This window comes from Zootermopsis nevadensis, unplaced genomic scaffold (assembly GCF_977971745.1).
Source record: "Zootermopsis nevadensis isolate Lab colony 2312 unplaced genomic scaffold, Znev_1.0 Znev_ptg000022l, whole genome shotgun sequence".
Lineage (NCBI taxonomy): Eukaryota > Metazoa > Arthropoda > Insecta > Blattodea > Termopsidae > Zootermopsis > Zootermopsis nevadensis.
The window spans coordinates 15,313,114-15,334,159 of record NW_028259154.1 but is presented as its reverse complement, the minus strand read 5'-3'; the positions used below and the strand labels follow the sequence as shown (position 1 = coordinate 15,334,159).

General features: G+C 40.4%; 1 protein-coding gene across 2 annotated transcripts in view; it reads left to right on the top strand.

The window, feature by feature from the left end:
• The window catches only part of LOC110839737 (ribosomal protein S6 kinase alpha-5), a 212,077-nt gene that overhangs the window by 144,339 nt on the left and 46,692 nt on the right, over positions 1 to 21,046 (top strand). For both annotated transcript variants that reach the window (XM_087353988.1, XM_087353987.1), the window contains exon 3: positions 7,713 to 7,931. In XM_087353988.1, coding sequence (XP_087210114.1) covers positions 7,713 to 7,931 — 219 coding nt within the window. The remainder of the gene's footprint in view (positions 1 to 7,712; positions 7,932 to 21,046) is intronic.

The window sequence follows — 21,046 nt, the reverse complement described above, 5'->3', positions numbered from 1 at the left end:
AGATAACTGCATAGTACACCTGATCGGGAAACTTTAAACGAAAATATACTTCGGATACTTCGGAGACGTACGTAGTATACATGTAAAGACAATGTCAAGTGGGTCTTAAAAGAAATAGGATATGAAGGTATATACGAATTGGAATCTGCTGACTTGAGTACCAGATGAGCGACTGTCAGTTTCTAAATGAGGACTCTCTACTCCATGAGTTAGTTTTTAGTATGAAAAGAAAATCCCCACAGCAGTATTATATCTGAATCACAGATGAATGTGTGAGATACGTGAGGCTATCATTTCTTGTAACGAAAGACTAAGCTGGTCACGGAGGAGCGTGATCTGTTGTGGACAGGGGCACGCAGTGATTATGGGCCCCACTTGGTGGTTTTTTGGTATATACAGAATGATTCAAAAGTTTATGTGCACCTGTGGGAAAAAGTGTTGGAAGTGAGAAGTGATTTAAATATCCCTGTGCACACATGCACCGTAGGTGACTTATGATTATGTATAATAGCAAGCTTTGAACTGGTTAACTAGTGAATTTGTTTGACAGTCATTAACGATTCATTTATATCGCTGTTGAATTTCCGTCATCCAGACTTTAAGATTCGAATTGTAACGTAATGATTCTGGATGAGGAAACAGTTTACGTGCGTAACTGCTTGAAGGCCACGGTCTTCGAAAGGAAGGTCAAAGGGGTATCGCGGCTGTTGCATCAAGTGTGGATGTCGCAACAACGTTTTCCTAAGATGACGTCTTCTGTGATGTTGGCGCTAAGTTATTCCCTGTACATGGAAGCAGCAGGCACCTCTGAAACGCCTGTAAACTTCTACCGTGCTGCAAGGCACCGGTCTTTATTATCACCGCCGTGAGAACCTGAAATTTCACACAGATTTTGCCTTCCACCAGCTGCATGATTCGAGAGGCTCTTGATTCAAATTTAGACCTAGTTCTCGACCATTTTAACTGAGTTATATTTTATGATCTCCTTATTCTGTTGTGAACAGAATCTTGAAATAGGCTATGGCTGATTCCTTTCAACTTGCTGTTTCGTTTGGTATTATATGTCTCTGTCTGAAATGGAGTAATTAACACGATCTAAAAACCAGTCTTGACGATATTTTTAATAACGCATAGGTTACTGCTGAAATAATTACAGACCTGAGTGTGATCTGCTTAATCGAATGTGCCTAGTTAACATCGTAATGCAGTTGATATTGCGTTGCTGTAGAACACAAAGTTACCCAGAAGTCTGACGCTAGGGCGTAATCTAAGAATTTCACCCAGTTTATATACTCGCAAGCTCTTTCTAAAACGTATTTTAATATTATCTTCCCAAGTATTCAGGCCTATTGATTTCCCACTTGCCTGTTTAATGAGACTGTAAACTAAAGCAGCCCATGCATATATGCTATGTCTTATTCTTTTAAACAAAAATTAAAGGATAATTATAAAATTAAAAAATATTTTCACAGCTTTTGTTAAAACTACGATTATGAAATCTGCGCTGATGTGTGCAATACATACCCCAACATTTTGTAGTTATTTTGATCTGGTTCAAATTTTTGCCTTCGTTAGAAATAGGACAGTTATTATTAAAGGATCAAGTTTATAATTTATCTCCTATTTGTCTTATAAATTCTAGACGAAATATATGAACAATGAAACACCTAGTTGTTTAGTTTTATTACCTTTCTCTCTCATACGCAGTCTATAGACAACTTAGCCTCATTTAGAGGAGGGTTCCCAGTGCTTTATGTAGTTGCTGAAAATCAATTTTATCTCCTCAAAGTTTGTTTCAATATTCTGTATATCATTCGCTGATAAATAATGTTTAGCAATTGAAATAACTTCTTAAATACTAATAGCATAGCTTACAAGATTTAGTGTACAGCGCTTATGACTCTTAATTCGTGAAGCCCCCTGTTCGAATCTCGTATTCATTTCCTGTGATCGGTTTTCCTTTTTATAGTAAATCTAATTCCAGAATTAGCAGATTTTCCTTTTGCCTGATTAGTTCGTAATCATACCTACACCTATAAAACTTGCAGCAAAATAAATGTTTATTTAACGATTTCTATAACTGCATAGTTTATTTTGCTTTGAGAAAGGTGAAATAATGAATGTAAATGAAGCGGTCTGTTCCACTTGGAGAACATTTTCTTGGAAGGATTAAGGGAGGCCAGGGTAATTCTTAGGCTCGATGCACACGAGCGAGAAAATGTCGCGCGAGCTCGCAGCGAACTCGCAGCGAGGAAACCCGTGACAGTGCACACGTAGCGTCATCGCTGCGAGTTCGCCGAAAAACTCCCACCAGTGCTAGATTGGATGGCAACCTAAATGGATGTGTACTGAAGAAAACGTGTAGTTTTGCCTATTTCGTTTATGAATACATCCTTAAAAAACGCAATAGGAAGTATTGGACACACCCGTTGGTTAGTTCACGGCTGTTAAAAGGGGCGTTCGTGACAATGTTTATAGATTTAAGAGAAGATGAAAGTAAATTTAATATTTATTTTCGTATGAGCTTAAAGTCGTTAGATGAGCTAGCAGCAAAACTGGATGCATCCAACAAAAGTAAAGATTCTGCGATGAGGCTTGCAATACCTCCTCTAGAAATGCTGGTTGTGACTCTGAGCTGTTGCGAGGGTTGCGAAGCACGTGTGCACTGCCCAATGCTTTCACACAGTCTGCTGCTTCGCGGCGATCGGCGAACTCGCTGCGAAGCAGCAGTGGTTGGCGAGCGCAAATTGCTCGCCGCGTCCTCGCGGCGAACTCGCGGCGTCACCGCCATAGTGTGCATTGCTCCATTGCTTCACATGTACTGCTAAAACGCGCGAGAAAATGACGCGGCGAGCTCGCGAAAATAACTCGCTCGTGTGCATCGAGCCTTAGTCAGGGTTGCGACGATAGTCAGTAATCTGGTTGAAATTTGTAACTAGGCAGCTCCTGATTAGAGCCAACGTGATTGGTGCAAAATACAGGTCTGGAAAATAAGAATCGAACAAGAGACGTGTACTAAATTGTTCAATCTAAAATGTAATTAAACGTACGGATATTACGATTGTGGATATATATCAGTTTTTGAATAATGAACTATATATCCCTGTTGCTAGAGGGTGGGAGTGGGGTACTTTACAAATTTTTGCCGGGCATGGGAGCAAGCAGGAAGACAAAGTACACGCTATATCCATGTGATGTTTTTCACGTGTAGAATTTTTTTTACATGCACACATAAAAACGTGCCAATTTCTGCAGATTTGTTTTGTGGTGATGTGGAGGAATGTCTTTAAAGATCAGTGTCAGACAATGAGTTATCATATCTTGCCATCGCAATTATTTGTAATTTTTTACTTTTCGGTTCCGGGCAGGAAGTGCTAAGGAAGTAAATCGATTCATTGTTGTTAGAGAGCTGTACTTTTTGACTCGTATCGGAAAACCTTGTGCGTGGCAGTGAGTTATGCTGTTAGGGCCGGGAGCCGGAAAGTGACAGTTGCGTTTCCTTTCATCAGTAAACGCGCAGAACATCTTGGATTCGTCTTCATGTTCGTTAATACAGATCTGTTATAAAAACAATGTGATGGGCATTTAAATGTTATTTTGATTTTTTTCTTCTAATTTTAACGCTGTCTGTGGCACATATAGTTCTTTCCCTCTTGATTGAGAGGGATTTTAGGGAGATGTTGGGTTAAATGGTGCGATTCCAGGTTCTCATGGCGGCTAGTATTATGATGACTGTCTTCTGGGATGTTGCGCAGTGTAGCCTGGTAGAAAAAGGCACCATTGTCTCCATTTTCAAGGCTTATTGCTCTATTATTGGAGACAGCGAGCACTTCAGAAACGTCGATGGACTTCTACCACACTTCATGGTGTTACAACGCAGAAGACAGAGCCATGTTCATACTTGACGCTAAGAGAACTCGAAATCTCAGTTTTTCTTGTTGAGCCCAATGTACAATATTCCCATGAATCAGCAATTTCATTAGTTCCACACTGTTTACTTGAAGTAACCCTAAGCAATAAAGGACACGTTCACTGCAAATAAAACCGTGTTAGAAAATTAGTAAGAATAGAAGTCTGTGTTAGATCTGAGAACGGAAAAAGTGAATTGGAATTGCCTAGGAATTTATAAACGTCTGACTTACAAGTTTGCTGTTTCGTATCCGTTTTCCTCGTGCGTGACTCAAGTCGAATACTTCTCAAGATACACAATTGAACCCCTTAGAATTATAAATGTAGCAGTTTTTTATCGTGTAATAGTGTCATTGTCCTTGGATAACAACTGTATGTCTCTGTAGTTTTATTTCGTGTGTAATTTAGTGATAGGACAGCTGCATTCTCTTACAATACTCCGATACTATTTATGAAAGCGCATTTATAATCAGCATTAAAAAGCAAAATGTTGTAGAATCGTGTAGCTTTATGAAAGTCGCGAACAATGGAATGGGGTTTATGAAAGTCTTTACATATGTTATTGAAAGTTCAGGAAAAGTAGAGATGGAAGAATCGTTGAAGTGGTTACGGGCAGAAGTTCTAGGCTTGTGTTAATAGGCCTATAATGCATGAGCTGCCAAGTGAGGAAGATTACTACATTGGACGCATGGAGTAAAAATGACACTTTCGACTTGTGTATGTATATACAGTGAAATCACCATGAACTGAGATAAAATAAGCTACTTGGGACAGAAAAAACATTCCACGTTTATTTCAAAGGCTTTGTAGTCAGTGCGTGTATGTTACATTGTCCCAGCACCGCTGACTCATGAGATATCAAAAGTGACGTCAGTCATACACTGACGTAGTGAATCCACTACTTTCGTGATAAATAGCAGTCGGATTGTCAGGAATATTTTAATAAAATACCCAGTTATGTTTATTGGTTCCATAAATCTGCAATTGTAATATAGATTTTGGAAATTAATCTCAAACAGGACTCTAAATTAAATTTTATCATGAACGTGCTGATGATGTTATTTTAACATGTTCGACCATCACTATCATTAGTCGGTCATCTAAAGTTTTGAGCATCGCGACTCCATACTTCAACATTTTTTCAGAAGCTTTAGGTTGCGTCTTGTCAGGAAGGACCTCTGAAACGTTGGCTGTCTAACAGACTACACGGCGCAATAACCCAAAAGACAGGGCTCACCGCCGTGAAAACCTCAAATTCTTCCTGACGATGGAGATTCGATTCCCGGCAAGGGCAGATATTTTTGTCTTTGCCCCAATGTTCAGACTGGCTCTGTGAAGATACGTCTGACGAAGTTGCTCCATACTCCCTCTTCGGCGTGCATTTCTGAAGTACACGAACAGTTCTTGTGTTGTAAGAAAACGCACGACCTTGTGCACAAGAAGTTGAAAATGCGTTATGTGCACAAGAAGTTGAAGGTCATTTCCAAATTTATAGCAATTTTTCCAACACTTGACTTTCTTTGTACCTTGCTGACGTCTGCAAGGCGGTAAGTAGGATTATAGGGTTGTTTCTGAATAAGCCACCGCTCGGTCTGTTGTCTTCTTTACACTATCCTAACTATGTACTTTCACAATATCGAAAAGTAAAAGTACAAGTATTATTGTGTTTGAAAGTAGAAAGGAGCGTGTGTTGTGCTGATGTTCACGCAGATATCCGATACGTGGGCATTCACCTTCCGTAATGGTGCAGACTACCGAGGTAACGGCCCTTAACGGTACAACGGTACAACGGCCGCCTTCGTTGTCTTCCAACAGCACATCGCATTTCACCTCTTTCTTTCCTATCTCAGTCCAACATTAATGACACTGAATATGAAGGAATTTGTACTTGGTACCAAACACAGGACAAAGTTCAGGGGAACGAGATTGTGGATAAAATGTAATCATTCTGTTGGGTCTTAATGCAACTATGAGCTATCGGCTGCTAATACCAAGCGGCGTCGAAAGATATGTATTGGGGTAGACTTGATGTCGTGAGAAATGCAGTACAATCGTGCCCGATTTTAACACTACCCCAGTTTGCGCCGGAAAGGACCGAGGAATACCGTGAAAAGTCTCGGGGTTCGCCATTGAATTTAACATCTGTGCTTCTACGTTGTTCAAGAGCAGTCAATTTTTATTTTTGTATCTGTGCAAAATAAAGAAGCCGAAGACATTGGTAGAAAGGCACATATTAGTATTTCAGTCAAGGGAATGAGATGGGCGAGAGATGTAGCACACATGCATGTAAACTTAGTCGGAATGCGTTAAGCAGCTTAATTTGTAGACCTAGCTTAGATTTAAAGGATAATATTAAAACTGGTTTAAACAAAGGGACGAGGATGCAGAGTGGAGTTATCTGGTTCATGTCTAGGTTGAATGGTGGACCTTGACCAGCTTTTCAAGGAGGTTTATCCTACTTGGAGTCATTATCACTTTTAAATGAGTGCGGGTTGCGTTTATTACAGGATTGTTATCGCTCATTGAGACTTTGTTTCTTTGCTTAGTGCCGCTCTATAAAATGCGGTTTACAGACTAAGCTAATGCATAGGTAGTAGGTAGGTTTATATTGGGCAGTAATTCGGTGCTGTGACTGCTAACTAAAACTTAGGAAAATTTGAAAATTTCATCGACGACACATCGCTGAAAATCGAGAAGAGCGGTTATAAAAATTCACTAAACTCGGGAGACAGAGAGGAAGAGGAGTGGGGGCGCGGTAATATACGCCCCCAGACTTGATCAATATCGAGCGACTTGCTGTTTGTGGGGAGCGTCATATTTAGGTAGCGTTAATTCAAAGACCATCCGGCTAGCACAGTCTGACTGAAAATGTTGCGATTTTAATGAAGCTTTATAGAGGAGGGGTAGGGTAACGTATAGAATTTTGGTTGGAAAGCCTGAAGTAGAGAAACCACTCGGAAGATCAAGGAATAGAGAGGGATATAATATTCAAATGGGTCTGAAAGAAATAGCATGTGAGGTTGTGAACTAGGTTCGTGTGGCCCAGATTATGAACACGGCAATAAATTCGTAAAATGCAAGGATTTCCATGATTAGCTGAGCGACTATTAGCTTCTCTCCAAGGACTCTGCTCCATAGAGTTTATATGGTTGACATGTAGTGGCAAAATATGAATTTGGGAATAACATTCTTACTTTACTGGCAACACTGTATTTATGTTCTTATTTTCTATTCGTGAGCGATATTTGTTCATTAATTGTACCATAGTTGTGTCGTCACGTGTGTCAAAATTGAGTCTATCTCAGACGATAGACAATGCCCAACATAATTATGGTATAAATAACGTGGCTTACGGATAGCAGGGCCCAGTAGTTGGACACCTCTAATACCAAAAGCCGTTGTTGGACACGATAATGAGCCAAGTTCCAGCAACCTCCCATCCTCTCAACACATCTCTTTAATATACCACTGCACCATAACAGCATCCTTCCATCTCCTAGAAACTGATCTTCTGTGAAGAAGTATGTAAGGGACGCACAAAACATGAGAGCGAAGTGAATACAATTTTATGACAACATATATGCATGAAGATGACTGTCTCCTGGGATGTTGTTCTGCGCAGTCTCGTAGAAATTTACCTATGTTTCAGAGGTGCTTGCTGCCTCTGTCATCAGGGTGATGAGTCCCAGAAGACTGTAATCTTCATACCAGCCACCCTGAAAACTTGGAAATTCACAAGTGTGTTTGTTCTATTTGGTGGTGGTTGTAAACTATGTGTTATGTGTTTGTGTTGTTTGTTGCAGCTTACGGCAAAGTGTTCTTGGTTCGCAAGAAGGGCGGCGTTGACGACGGACACCTGTACGCGATGAAGGTGTTGAAGAAGGCCAGCATCGTTCAGAAGAAGAAGACAACTGAGCACACCAAGACGGAGCGGCAGGTGTTGGAGGCCGTGCGTCAGTCGCCGTTTCTCGTCACCCTTCACTATGCCTTCCAGACGGACGCCAAGCTGCATCTCATTCTCGGTGAGTGGCTTAGTTCTTTGAAGCCGAATCTGCTTTATCAATCAGTAACACTGCATTTTGTGTTTATGTGTTTTGTATGATTTTCGGTATACACAGCGACTGTATCCTCAAACAGCATTAACCACTTGTTCGTTATAATATTGATGTGTTGTGTTTTCTTTGCGGTACGGACCGAATTCTTAAGCTGTTTAGACGAGCTTGGGGTTTAAAGGGTTAAATGGAATGAGAATAGAAGATTAAATCACTGAAGTGAGGTATTGCATACTGAATGACGTACAGAATTATGCTTATGTAACTGTAAAAAAATTCATTTGACTTTTACGTGACAATTAAGGAAATAATGAGAAGCGCATTAGATTCAATATAAAATCTATAGATAGATAATGGGACGTAATAGTGGCCTTATTATCTAACCCAAAAGGATAGAGTCGCACTGAGGTCTTTGATAATTACCAAACCCTGGTCAAAATATTTCTTGTTTGTAAGGAATCATCCTGCGCTTCTTTAGTCCATTTCACATTATCATGTCCAGTTTATCTTTAATCTGTTTTAATATTATGTTTTTATCCAGGTCTCTGTTCGCCAAAGTGGTCTCTTAATCCTTGTGTTGTTAACCAAAATTAACGCTACTGGTACCAGTTTTAATGGAAAAAAGTATTTTCACGTGTTTGAATGTTAGTACAACACGAATGCAGAGCAATGCATTATAGCCTATTACCAGATTATCGACACCGATTCTTCGCAGGTAATAGAGTCTATTCTAAATTCCCCGCGCAGAACACAACATTTTATGGTTTTGCAAGTCTATTATATAGTTTTGTGAACTCTGTTCAAGGCAATTGATTTCAAGTAATTTGATCTGTTTCTTTTACTACGTAGATTAGGAAACAGGTTCCAGTTTTTCAGAGATCTAATCGACTCTTCTTGTAAATCAGCGGGGGAATGGCAAGACTCTTAGCATACATTAGCAAATTATGGAAATTTTTAAAAGGCACGTTCCTACAAGCATTCTGAGATGCATGATGTTTTGTTAATTTCTCATTCAACGCCCGTAATCAAAACAGAACACAGCTTTTAAAGATCATGGAATAAGGAAGAGGTTCCGCGTTAAGTGACTTTCATCGCTGCACAATCAGACGACGGCTTTCCAGTGATCGTATTGACCGGTTAGTGCTTTCCAGATCTGAAGCAGGAAGTGTATCCATGTCAAGGGCGTACATTGATTCGCGGCGAGAGATCACAGTTCCTGCCTCATTCAGCAGTTTGCAGGTGGTTTCGAGGTAGCGCCAGTTGAAAATCTTTACTCAGAAACCGGGGGGAATGTTAATCGTTGCAGCAGTAACTTATGTGGTCATTGTGCAGCGAAGTGATTCAGCAGAACTGGCATCTGCTGTGATAAACAGCCGGTTACAAGTCGCAGACGCAATGATGACCGATGATATTAAGGAAAGTTAAATTTATTCACAACCTAATGTCTCTGATACGCGGCTATTATTGTAGTAGGCTCTGTTGCTTTGTATAACTTAACGGAAATGAACCTAAAGGTTCCATTAACCTTCTAAGGACTCTGCTCTATGACGTTTGTTCGTTACTTAATCGGAATCATTTTTATGAAAGCATCTCTGACACGGTGACCCATAAGCCGTAAGCTGTTTTTCATATGAAGAACGTATGAAATTTGATAGTAAAGGAAAATAACACTCGATCCTTCTTTATTCTTTCAAGCAGGCTTCATTTTAAAGCATTATTAACCCTTTAAAGCCCAGTGCTAAATATATATACCTCATGTTGATTTTTCTCTACAGCGTATTGATGGGTTTCTTATGACTAAGAATAAATGGTGATTGTTTCCTCAAACGTCATTGATCAAATGGTGTTTGTAGACGGGGAAGTGTAATGTTAATGTTTGAGGTACGGACTGAATTTTTCAGATGAGCTTTGGGTTCAAAGAGTTAATAAGTGTTGTAGTAGAATGAATAAGTAGTACTTGTTAACGGTTAATCTAACTGGTCTGGGTGTTAAAACTTTCTGAACACGAATCAAAGATCCAGAACGAGTTCCCCCCAGCGGCGATCTTGGCAATGTATTTGCCTTGTAGATCTGCATCTTTCTGGAATCAACTGATACGTTTATCGCGCACATGAATCGCTCTTGCACTGTGGTGGTAGTGGCACAAGGAAAGTCCGCTGAAGTCAACATCTTGCATCACGTTGCATGCAGTCAGATTTCGTTTCTACACAGTTCTAGGGAATGCGATGATTCGTCGAATTTTCGCCTTTTCAGAGAATCATCAGCATTGCTATTTTTTATGATGGCGTCCGTCAGCCTATATCTGGTTGGATGATCGTTCACCTCTGCTTAGGCATGTGAAAGTGAGACCAGCAGTCAAGCTAGTCGGCTTTGGCTCTCTGGAGCTGTTACGCCACGGATTTATTATTTATTTATTTAGTTCGTCAGCTCTGCCCAGTGTTAGGGGTGCTCATTTCGTATTAGAAGCGTTGGCACATGGCTGCAAAACTTGGCAGTACAACTGAAATTAACCCGCACTACCTGGTTTACCCGCGAAAAAAGTTAAATGAAAACGTTATCAGCAACATGGTCAACTGTAATGAAATTAAAACTTATCTCTTGAAAAAACCGTACATTTAGCGATGTTGTGTTTCTGGATTTTGACACCGTGCAGACTCACGTATACCAGCGTTTCGGAGAAACATGCGGTCTCCATCTTCAGGGTTGAAGTTATGTGTGTCGAAAACGTTGATATCTACCAGCGAGTTTACACGATCTCAAAACCCAGATGAAGAATGTCGTTATCCTCACCGCCGTGAGAACCTGAAATCCCACATCATAATGCATCAGTCTGTTCTCGCTTTTCGATCCTCTTCGGTTGTTGTGTGCGTCTGTTTCTCGTTATCACAGTTTTACAGCACATTCAAAGGTCGGAAACGAGTAGGTGGGCTTTCAGAATGAACTTGTGCGTATTACAGCACTGAAATCTCAGAGTATCCACCCACTGCTTATGAAACCTTTACTGGCGTTGTAATGTTGGCGCGATGTGCCGGTTTTATAGTTCTCGGTCGACTAAGCAGATAGCAAGCTTGCCCTTACTTCTAGCTTGAGTGCTAGAATTGATAAACAAAAACGTGGAAAGGCGTTCACAGGCCTTTCCAAGCGCATTCGTTGGTGTTCTGCGTAACTCTTTCATGATAATTTTTTACTGCAGATTTAAATATGCTGTTTTGAAGCTAATTAATATTGTAAGTGTCACAGTCAACTGTAATTAATCCGTTAAATCTTAACCATGTCGAAAAATGCTGGTCTTCACCTCTGAAGATAGAGGCAGTATGTTCTTCCTAAACGTTGATGTCTGCCAACAGGTCCACCCGGCGTTAAAGCCCAGGAGACCAACATTGACATCTTCATCACCGTGAGAACCTCAAATTTCATATGACGAGAAGTGTTTCAAATCAAAGTTGTATATATTTGCAAGGCCCGTACAGAGTAAATACATTTCAATGACAGAGATTCTTAAGTAATTCAGAGGAAGCCAATGCTGTGTTTGGTGTGTGCCACTTAGTTAACCACCGAAGATGTTCAGATTGACTAATCGCCGTGTTACGGTATTATTGACAGTGGCAAATAAGTGAACGGCCAACTGGCGCTGTGTTTCTGCTACGATGGCTGCACGCGACTGCTCACTTGTGGTATTTATTTTTCTTCCATGAACATAAATATCCACTCGACTATTTCGTCTGTCATATTTACTTGTTGTAAGACGCTTCCCATTCCTGCGCAAGAATAATTTTTATTCACAAACCATTTAAAAATTGCCGAAACGTATACTATCATGTTCCCCACAAAATATATCCTAATACTTATCGTGGGGACCTGAAACAAACAACGGAAAATTTGAGACTGGTATCGTACGTCCTGAGGGGGGGGGGGGGGGGGGGGGGGGGTAAGCAGCTCTTGGCTCGAGAATGCGGAAAGTTCCTTAGGAGCTTCGTGCTTAGCAATCCGCGTCCCACTTAAGTGACCTCATTCCGCTGCTGTCAACCCGTGCCTGATTACATAAGCTTGCCGCAGTAGAAAGAACGAAGCGGAAAGCCCGTTCTCTGTGGAGCCACTGTCCCGTTACACCTCACAATAATAATTTTTTCCTTACATTAAGTTGTTAAGCGAAATGCCGTGAAGACGCATGGTCGAGCGGAAGTAGAATTCCACTTCCGCTTCTACCCCGAGTTCATAAGGAAAGCAACAAAAGCCCCAGAAATTTCGGAAAGGAAAAGAGGGCTGTAATTCGGAAAGAAGACTCTTTCTGATCAATGTTCACAAATACTTTTCTCACTGTTTTAACATGTACGATTCGTAAATTTGTTCCAGTTCTATTGGACTAATATCAGAGGATGTAACGCACATTCGCGAACTTTTGCGTTAAATTAAGCCGGATGCAGCAAGCTATTCATTGCTAGGTTTAATGATGGTAAAGGTTAAGTGAAAGCACGTCTGACCATGCTCTGTGGACGGATACTGAGATGAAAGGGGGAAGAGCGAAGCTGGTTCATTTCGGTACAAGACGTCTCTGGGAAAACCGATGTCTTCGAGGTACCGGAAAACACGTGGCTGTTTCTTAAGTTTCAATGTTCAAATCCGGGTGCAGGTAGGCCTACAGTACTTACTGGATGTGCCCAAAACCGGTCGTACCAGTTCCTATAAAAATAGAGTTCGCTGTCATCTTACTTTCTGCTCTTATTTGTAAAACTCGTAATGTGGCCACGCCGCGCCGACTTCATCGGCTCTGTTTGTGAGGGGCACATTCTTGCGCGAAGCGATTCTCGTTTTTCGGTTCGAATCCTCCGTACAGTTTTGATGATATTTGAATTTTTCACTCATCGTATTATACTTAGTTTGTGGCTTCTGACCTGGTTTGACCGCATGCCATCGTACTACCCCGCTTTCGAGGTGTCCTATTCAATACACCTGCAAGTTTTGTATGTAAAATATAGCAACACGGACGGTGACGTTAGCAGGCTGCGTTATTAACCACTGCTGAATGGAACTGTGGACCAATAACAGATTTAGGTTCCCATTATTGCAACAACTTGTTCCAACAAGGACCCGGGGATCATGCGGTTTGCTTGTTCCCAGGAAGAACGCGACAGACATGGGCTAGAGCGTGAAGAAATCTTAAAACGATTTTTGTGGACATACGGCCTATTGAAGTTTGGTTTTCATTCTGGGTACGTGTTCACATGTTTTAGTAACGTTATAACAGCATGCATGTTTCTAGGTCACACCAAAATCGTACGACGTTGCAACAGGAACAGCGGAACCCAGGCTCTGAACTCGGAGCGCAGCAAAGCTAATCTGTTATGAACCATTTAAAACAAGTCCTAATACTATTTATCTGTAATGTAGTACCGTTGACATCTGTGTCTTCCAAGTGATTCCTCGCTTGAGATTTTCAAACCAAAACTTAGTATGTAGTTCTGATTTTCTCAATGCGAGTTACATGTCCAGCCTGTGTTATACTTACTGATTTAGTCGCCCAAACAGTACTGGGCGAAAATAAATAGTTTATCGTGTGATTCTCTGATAGCTGCTACGTCCGCGCTCTTAATAGTTCTATCGGAGGCTAGAACTTAGGGAATTGTTTAGAAATGTGGGCGTTTGTTGCAGCTTTGTAATGATTTACTTGGGCTAATTAATTTTTTCTCGAAGACTGAACACATCTTCTCTTGAGAATCAGTGAGATACACCTTTTATCCCAAGAAGTGTTCACACAATGAGAAAGCATTTGCTGTGAACAGAAAGCTTGAATGAAAGACCCGGAAGTGAATTTCAAGGGAACTATTTTCGCGTGGTTTGTAACACCTTTATTGTATACAGTAAGAATGTTTTGCGCAGTTCCAGTCGACGTTTTGCGATATTTTGTGTAAAGAGAAGAACGAGAAACCTTGCAAATACCTAATCAGCGCGTTACTATGGCGACCTTCTATGTTTACAGAAATACCGACGGTTGTGTTAAACGAGATACAACAAGGAAGTCAAGCTTCAAGGGAATAATGTGATTCGTCATTGTAGTTCTCTGCAAGATTGTTGAAGGCACGAAATTTTGTTCAGAAAACAAGTTTAAGTAGAAACAGCTTGTTTGGAATAATTTATACGTGAATCGAGATACGTCAGTCGGTGAAGTGACATATATACAGTGGACGCAACATTCTGAGCTGGTTGACCGTTACAAATTCAAACGGGGAGGGAGGGGAGGGGCGCGAAGCGATACCACATGACCCAGTCCTGTCTTGAGTATTATCGGATGTGAAATTATTACGTTTAGGTTGTAGAAGTAGCGCGAGCCAGCACTGCGAGTGTTCTACAGTGCAGTGTGAAAGTCTGTTTATGAAAATGACACTGACTCTGTCGAAATTGAAAGGGGAAAATTGTTTTCAGGTAAAGCATACATGCACAGACAGACTCTTTACCGTCTTGCCCCCCCCCCCCCCCCCCAGCCGCCCGTCTTTTTCATCTTGTCTTCGCCTGTTTCAGTGCCCCAACTGGGGCTCACAGTTATGTTGCGGCCACTGTAATTATGGTTTTGTGTACTGTATTCTTAACGATTTTAAACAGGAGACGGGGAGGGCTTCTGAACTCAATGGCGGTAATCATTTCCCGAATTTGATCTGCCCTTAATATCGTCGTGTGTGTACTTTTGACCTCGCACTGCCAGTCTCAAATAACCTATATGAACTCCGTTTTCTAATGTTTCGGTATCTTGATATCCATTTATCCTGTTGTCTGGAGGCGTTTAATTCAGGCCTGTTATATTCAGCCTTGTTGCCAGGCGATCATAACCAAGGTTTTTTAGAGTCAAAGATGATCTAAAGCAGTGGTATTCAACCATTTTTTGTTCGCGTACCCCCAGATATAATTTCTTTTCAACTTTGTACCCGCAAAGTTGTTGGTGTATAATTCAAGTTATATATAGTATATAATCTACATCTAAAATAAATTAAATAAATTCATTACTGATTATTCAGTGTTTATCATAAAATAATATACATTTTTTTAAATTTCACGTACCCCCTAAGATGTCTTCCCGGTACCCAGGTTGAATACCACTGATCTAAAGTCCCTCTCTCTTTATTTGCTTAGCAGCTATTAATGCACTGACAGTAAAATAAAATTGATCAGTGGCTAATTTATTCACAAGATTGGTGTAATAAATACATTTAATTATTTATTGCGGTTTATTTAAGAATTCCGGACGAAATTATTGCTGGGTCAAAGATTTGGGTGTTGTCCCATTATGGGTTCAACGTTGATATTTCCACCTGAAGAAGCCACACATGCTTTCCACTGGGCGTGTGTGATTGTAGACTATTCATTATTTTTTTTAATTTACTCTATCCATATTGTTCAGTAATATCTTGTTCTTCTACTTACATTAGGCAATACACTTGTCCCTTCAGTGTTGCTTGTAACATACGCAGTCAGTTGAAGGCGTGTTATGGAACACAAAACGTCTCTTGTAACGAACTGAATTAGACCTGTACATTTTCTACAGAAACTGTTTTCACTTGAGCGGCTCCTACAGTAGGTCAGGAGGTGTACAGTCAGTCATGAAAGTAGGCCTAATCTCCCGTTATCTCGCCAGTGGCCTCGCGCTAGACGAATCAGACCGCACTCTTTCTGTACTGAAAAAATCGAAGTACTGACTATTTTACGTTATTTCATGGTTAAGAAACTAATAATTGTATTTTATTTAATAGCAGTTAAAATAGCTTTGATATGTGGTGAATAATGATTTATAGCCTTTGCGACTATCTGAGGACCCTCTGAAGCACAGAGCTCACTTACAATTTCAAAATTGCTGTTACTGTCTCGAATAAAACGTCTCCATTGCAGTGGTCAGCTGGTTAATGCTGTTTATGGAAATGATAGTTGTTAATTCTAACACTATACTAATCCCATAAATGTACTCTGTGAGCAAAATATAGTTCCTGATTGCTAAAGCTGGTATTATGTAGTGTAATATATTGTTATTATTTTGATGGGGAGAGACTTAGTGTCTCTGGAACTGGACTTCTGTCTCCCGGTTGATATATGAGTGAAAATGGAGCAGTGGTGAAATGTTATTGAGAGGATAAAACCGAAGGAAGTAGAGAAAAGCCTGTGCCTGTGACACTTCGTCCCAAACAAATCCCACATGGACTGACCTGGGCGCGAATTAAGCCTTCGCTGTAAGAAGCCGGCGACTGACCACTGAGTTATAACACGGCCTTATGTGATATACAGTGAGAGAGGGTCATGTTTTTGCCACACTTAATTGTTGATAGAATTATGCATTTTATATGCATATGGTGAGTTTTGAGAACATGTTATACTGTTACCTGGAATGAACAGAGCCATATTTCTAAATGTTTTACAATTATGATTTTAAAAGTGGACAGTATCCAAGAAAATATTCATTCTACATTACATCTGATATGGACGAAATGCCACTATAAACATTGAGATTAATTAACTGAAGTCTGTTTTTTAGCTTTGGTTTCGTTTGTATTGCAAATAACCGAAGTTGAATTGACTTTAAACCAGTTAAGAAACACCTACCGCGCTAATTTATATGGCCTCGAAGTAAAAACGTTGGGCTTTTGGAGACAGAAGTAGGCTATACCAATTAATAAGACACGATACGTATCTGCATGAACAAACAAAGCAATGAAAGAAATAGAGGCTGGCAGTGGAATAATTCACAACTTGGTCTTGGTTGCATTTGGCGGCGTGAAGTTTTTGCCAGTCACTTGTGGAACCTGTGACCTTAACATCACCTTCATTTCCAAAATATCCGTATCCCGTTGCCCTTTCACTGATCACGTGAGCAACCCTGAGGTGGAAATGATTGATTTTTAAGGCCTCGCTTTTACGAAGAATTTTGTGACTTCTGAAAATGTAATATTATACACGAGCTACGTAATTGGTATATAGGAAGTTTCCAACTAAGTCTGATATTATTATAAGTTTACTGAACATGGGACATTCAGCCGTTTCTCAGTACTTATTCAGGACTCGAGTAAGAATTTGACAAAATGGTAGTTATGTTGTATGCTTTTTAGACATGGAGAAATTCGATTTTGGTTGCGTACGGCAGTCTTGAGCTGTAGATATTGATGTTTTCACGGCCGTGGGTCTGAAGATGTCTGTCTTCTGGGTTCTTGTGCTGTGTAGTCTGGTAAAAGTTTACCGACGTTTCAGGGGTCCTTGCTGCCTCCATCATCAGGCCGATGAGTCAGACTACACAGCGCAACAACCAAAAAGACAGCCATCTTCGGTCTTGAGATGCTATTCTAGGAAAATAATTTTATCTTTCCCATGCAGCGAGTTGGAAAATCATAAACGAAACGCTCAATTTGGAGCCATCATATGTAGTGTGATCTGATGATATTTACTCTCAGGAAGGGTGTAGTAAATTTTGGTATTAATTTCATGAAACTTCCTTTTAACGTAGTGAAAAAGGTATCTGAAGTCAGATGTTTCACAGTATCGCATTAAATTTGTATCGTAAAGAAGCATGTATAGTTGAGATGAATGGATTGTGAAGATTTTTGGGGACGACTGTACCAAACAAAAACTTGCATGCACAAAGAAATAAGAGCAGATTCGAGGGATGCTCATTACTACTGAGTTCAGAATTTATTTTGCCGTCTCATATTTGCAAGCCCAAAGTTATAAAATACAAAACTGTAGACCAGCTTTTACTTTTTGTTTGGTACAGTTGTGCTGTTTGGTTTTTCACATTAAAAAACACACACATTGAAGATTTTTGACAGCAAAGTGCTGAAGACAATATCCAAATATAAAAGTGCGAGTAAGGAGGATGGAGAAAACTACATAGTGAGGAGCTGATTTACACTATTTATCTGATAGTGAAAGAAAAGAGAATGAAGTAGGCGGGGCATGTAGCATGTATGGAAAATATGAGAAGTGCTTGCAAACGTTTAATATGAAAATCCGAAAGGAAGAGACTCACTGGGGTGAGAGGATATGGGATGAATTCACGTGACTTCGGGTTCCATAAAAGGCTGGGAATTTATCGGCCAAGTAAGTGACTGTCAGCTTGTCAAGATAGACTAGTTACATGTAGTTAGATCTACTCTTGAACTGGGCCGATGTGGCTTCAGTTAGGACCAAATGACAGAATAATGTTGATGATGCTGTACAACAGCATGGAGTGCTGTGATCAGATGATCAAGATTCAGTGCCAGTGAGTCTTACAACAGAAGACTCTTTTGTAGCTGTAATGAGCCGCCACGTCCAAAATGAAACAAACGCCGTGTGAGCTGGCCGCCGCGTTAACTCCGAAGTAGTGCGGTGTAGTATTCAGTGATTTAAGTGGTTTTGTTTAATTATGAGGGCCTGTACTGCACTCTCACTTATCCGATATGGTGTGTGGGCAACTTTCACTCCGGTACTTTCACCTAAAGGTACTAGCTCCAACCTAATTAATTGCTCGATATGTGAAGTTCTCTAAAATATTCCAGCACAACGCCCGAGCCCACAGGGATAATTAATATTTCTGATATTTTAAATAATGTAAGTTAGGCTCATTTGGATGGGGTGGACGGATGTGTAGTTAATGTAATTAACGAATTTAACCATTCACTACAAATTACTGTGATAGTAAAGACTTTGTGTTTTATGGTGTAGGTTATTCACCGAGCGTTGTCCACCGCTTATTTCTACATGTGCCACGACACGTAGTAATGTTTTCTGGGTAGTTTGTGTAATACAAATTAGCGATTATCCTGAAGTCTCGAGTTTATGTTTTGAAAAGTTTGCGGGATGTGCTGAAAGAAAAGGCTAGAGACCACAGTGACTGGTGGCCAAAGGAAGAAACAGCTTCAGTAGAAGGGGTGGCGAAAACTGTTGGTCGGTACTTGGTGCTAGGACGATGGTTGCCTGAAGTGTCTCCTCATCTTTAAAACTTAAAGATGACAGTACATTTACTGGGTCGCCTCCTCTTAAAGGGAGCCCAGCAATGGGCAGTTGTCATTCCATTGCTTATCTATGGACGATTATTGAATTATCAGGCAGACCGAAGAGTGCTTTAAACTGAAAACAATACGGCGTTCATCTCTGAGACAGCTGCCAGTGTTGATAACTGCTTTTGCGACTTAAAACAGACATCTTGGAAACTTATCAAGCTTATGTACGGGATTGTATGTGGGTTTCTGTAGGGACGGCGATAAGTTTAATGAAGGAAACGGTTGTCAAATGGTCTCATTTCCTTGTCGGTGCAGAGTTTAGAGATAGGAATGCTTTGAGGAAGAGCTGCCCTTTATTAGTGGCTACAAGACACCCGTTAATATCCGCATTATTTTGGCTTCTCTACCCTTATCTGCTTTCATGTTCTTTTCTCATAGTAATCGAACAGATTAGCGGTAACATGTTTTGCTTTCATTGGTGACAGCTGAACGTCCTCCGTGATAGTACGTCACTTCCTCCATGGAGCTGAGTCCTGAGCAGCCAACAGTCGCTCAAATACTCGGGAAATTTCCAGCATTTTATGGAACCCAAAGATTTATTGCCATGTTTGTTAGAGCCCGGACAGTACATTAAGAAATGAAATTAATGTTTTCTTCCAATTTGTAACTTATATTGGCGACATACACGGTTCAAATCTCGGCCAGTATTCTTACTGAGGTATTTCGTGATTTTCTGCTGTGACCGCCTGACTTATGGATTAATTCATCGAATGAAATTAAAATTAAGTCATGCAGCAGGCTTCTGATTAAGTTCAAGATGGACCTCAATCTACATTCAGCTTGAGGTCTTTTGGCGGTTACTAATGAACCATTGGAGTATGTGTGTGAAATACATATTAAGATATGCAAGTATGACGACAATGCATATCTCTAAAGGTTAGGCTATATTGACAAATTTTACAGTCGGAATTTGCAGTAATGTAAATTATATATTCAAATGTGCCAGTGAACACAGTAGTTATTAATTTGCAGTGCTTGCTAGTTTTACGGAACAGGCTGAATCATTTAAATGAAAACGGTTATTAACTCTTTCAGGTACCTCTGAAATTGAAATCTAACACAGATGACGTTCTGTAAATTTACTAGAACGACTGTGGGAAGAAATCTTTCTTTCCTGCTTACATTTTCCAACCTCCGTTTCGCCGTTTTATTTTCCTTCATGCTTTTCGTTTTCCATCTGTTCTCATCCTTTCTTGCCTGCTTGATCCAAGCTGCCGGGATGACCGCTGACGCATTTAAGTAAAGAAACGAAGTGATAAGTTGTGTTGCCATGGCGACAACAGATATGAGAGTGGAGTCCGTCGCCAGGTAGCAGATACCAGGAAGCTCATATTATTTGGTAGACAAACCCCAACTACAAGCTGCTCAGCCAGAGCACTATATTGAATCGTTGAAAGCCTGACGACAGCCTCCCTCTTTGAAGCTCATCTTTTTTTGAAGTCTGTTCTTCATTAAGCAGTGATCAAGTGATCAATAAATCCTTATCCAGATAGAAAATAGGATGAGGTAGCGGGAAAGTACGAAAGTGCATATGAAGAGAACTGATTTTCGGTCGTGACCTTTCGTATTCTTGCATAATTACGCAAGAAGCCGTTGTCCGAACGAATGATTTAGCTGTAACGCTCAATATAAGCTCAGTATTTATGTTCGGAATGTAGACCCCTGCTCGGTTAGAACAGGTTACAAGTTATTTTGACCCAGTTTTACCACAGTTTCTTCGGTAAAATGTCGAAATATTATCTTATAATAGGCTACTACTTCTTTGTTTGTAATCCCTGCCTCTTCCGCACTAGTGAACATCTTCCGATCTTATTAAATATCTACCGATGAAGCAACATGAAAAGATGAATCACGTAAGCTCTAATTTAACGTTACGTATATCCACGGCAGCTGATGCAACGCCAGAAAGTAATCGAATAAATAACAGGAAGAAAGCGACGCACGAAGGTAGGTCATTTGACCTATCCCAAGAAAATGATGGTATAACCTACAAGTACATTGCCGCACACTGCTGACATTTACCTATTTACACAAGAGAATACGACGTAAGCATATGGAGGAGGAAGTGAGTCA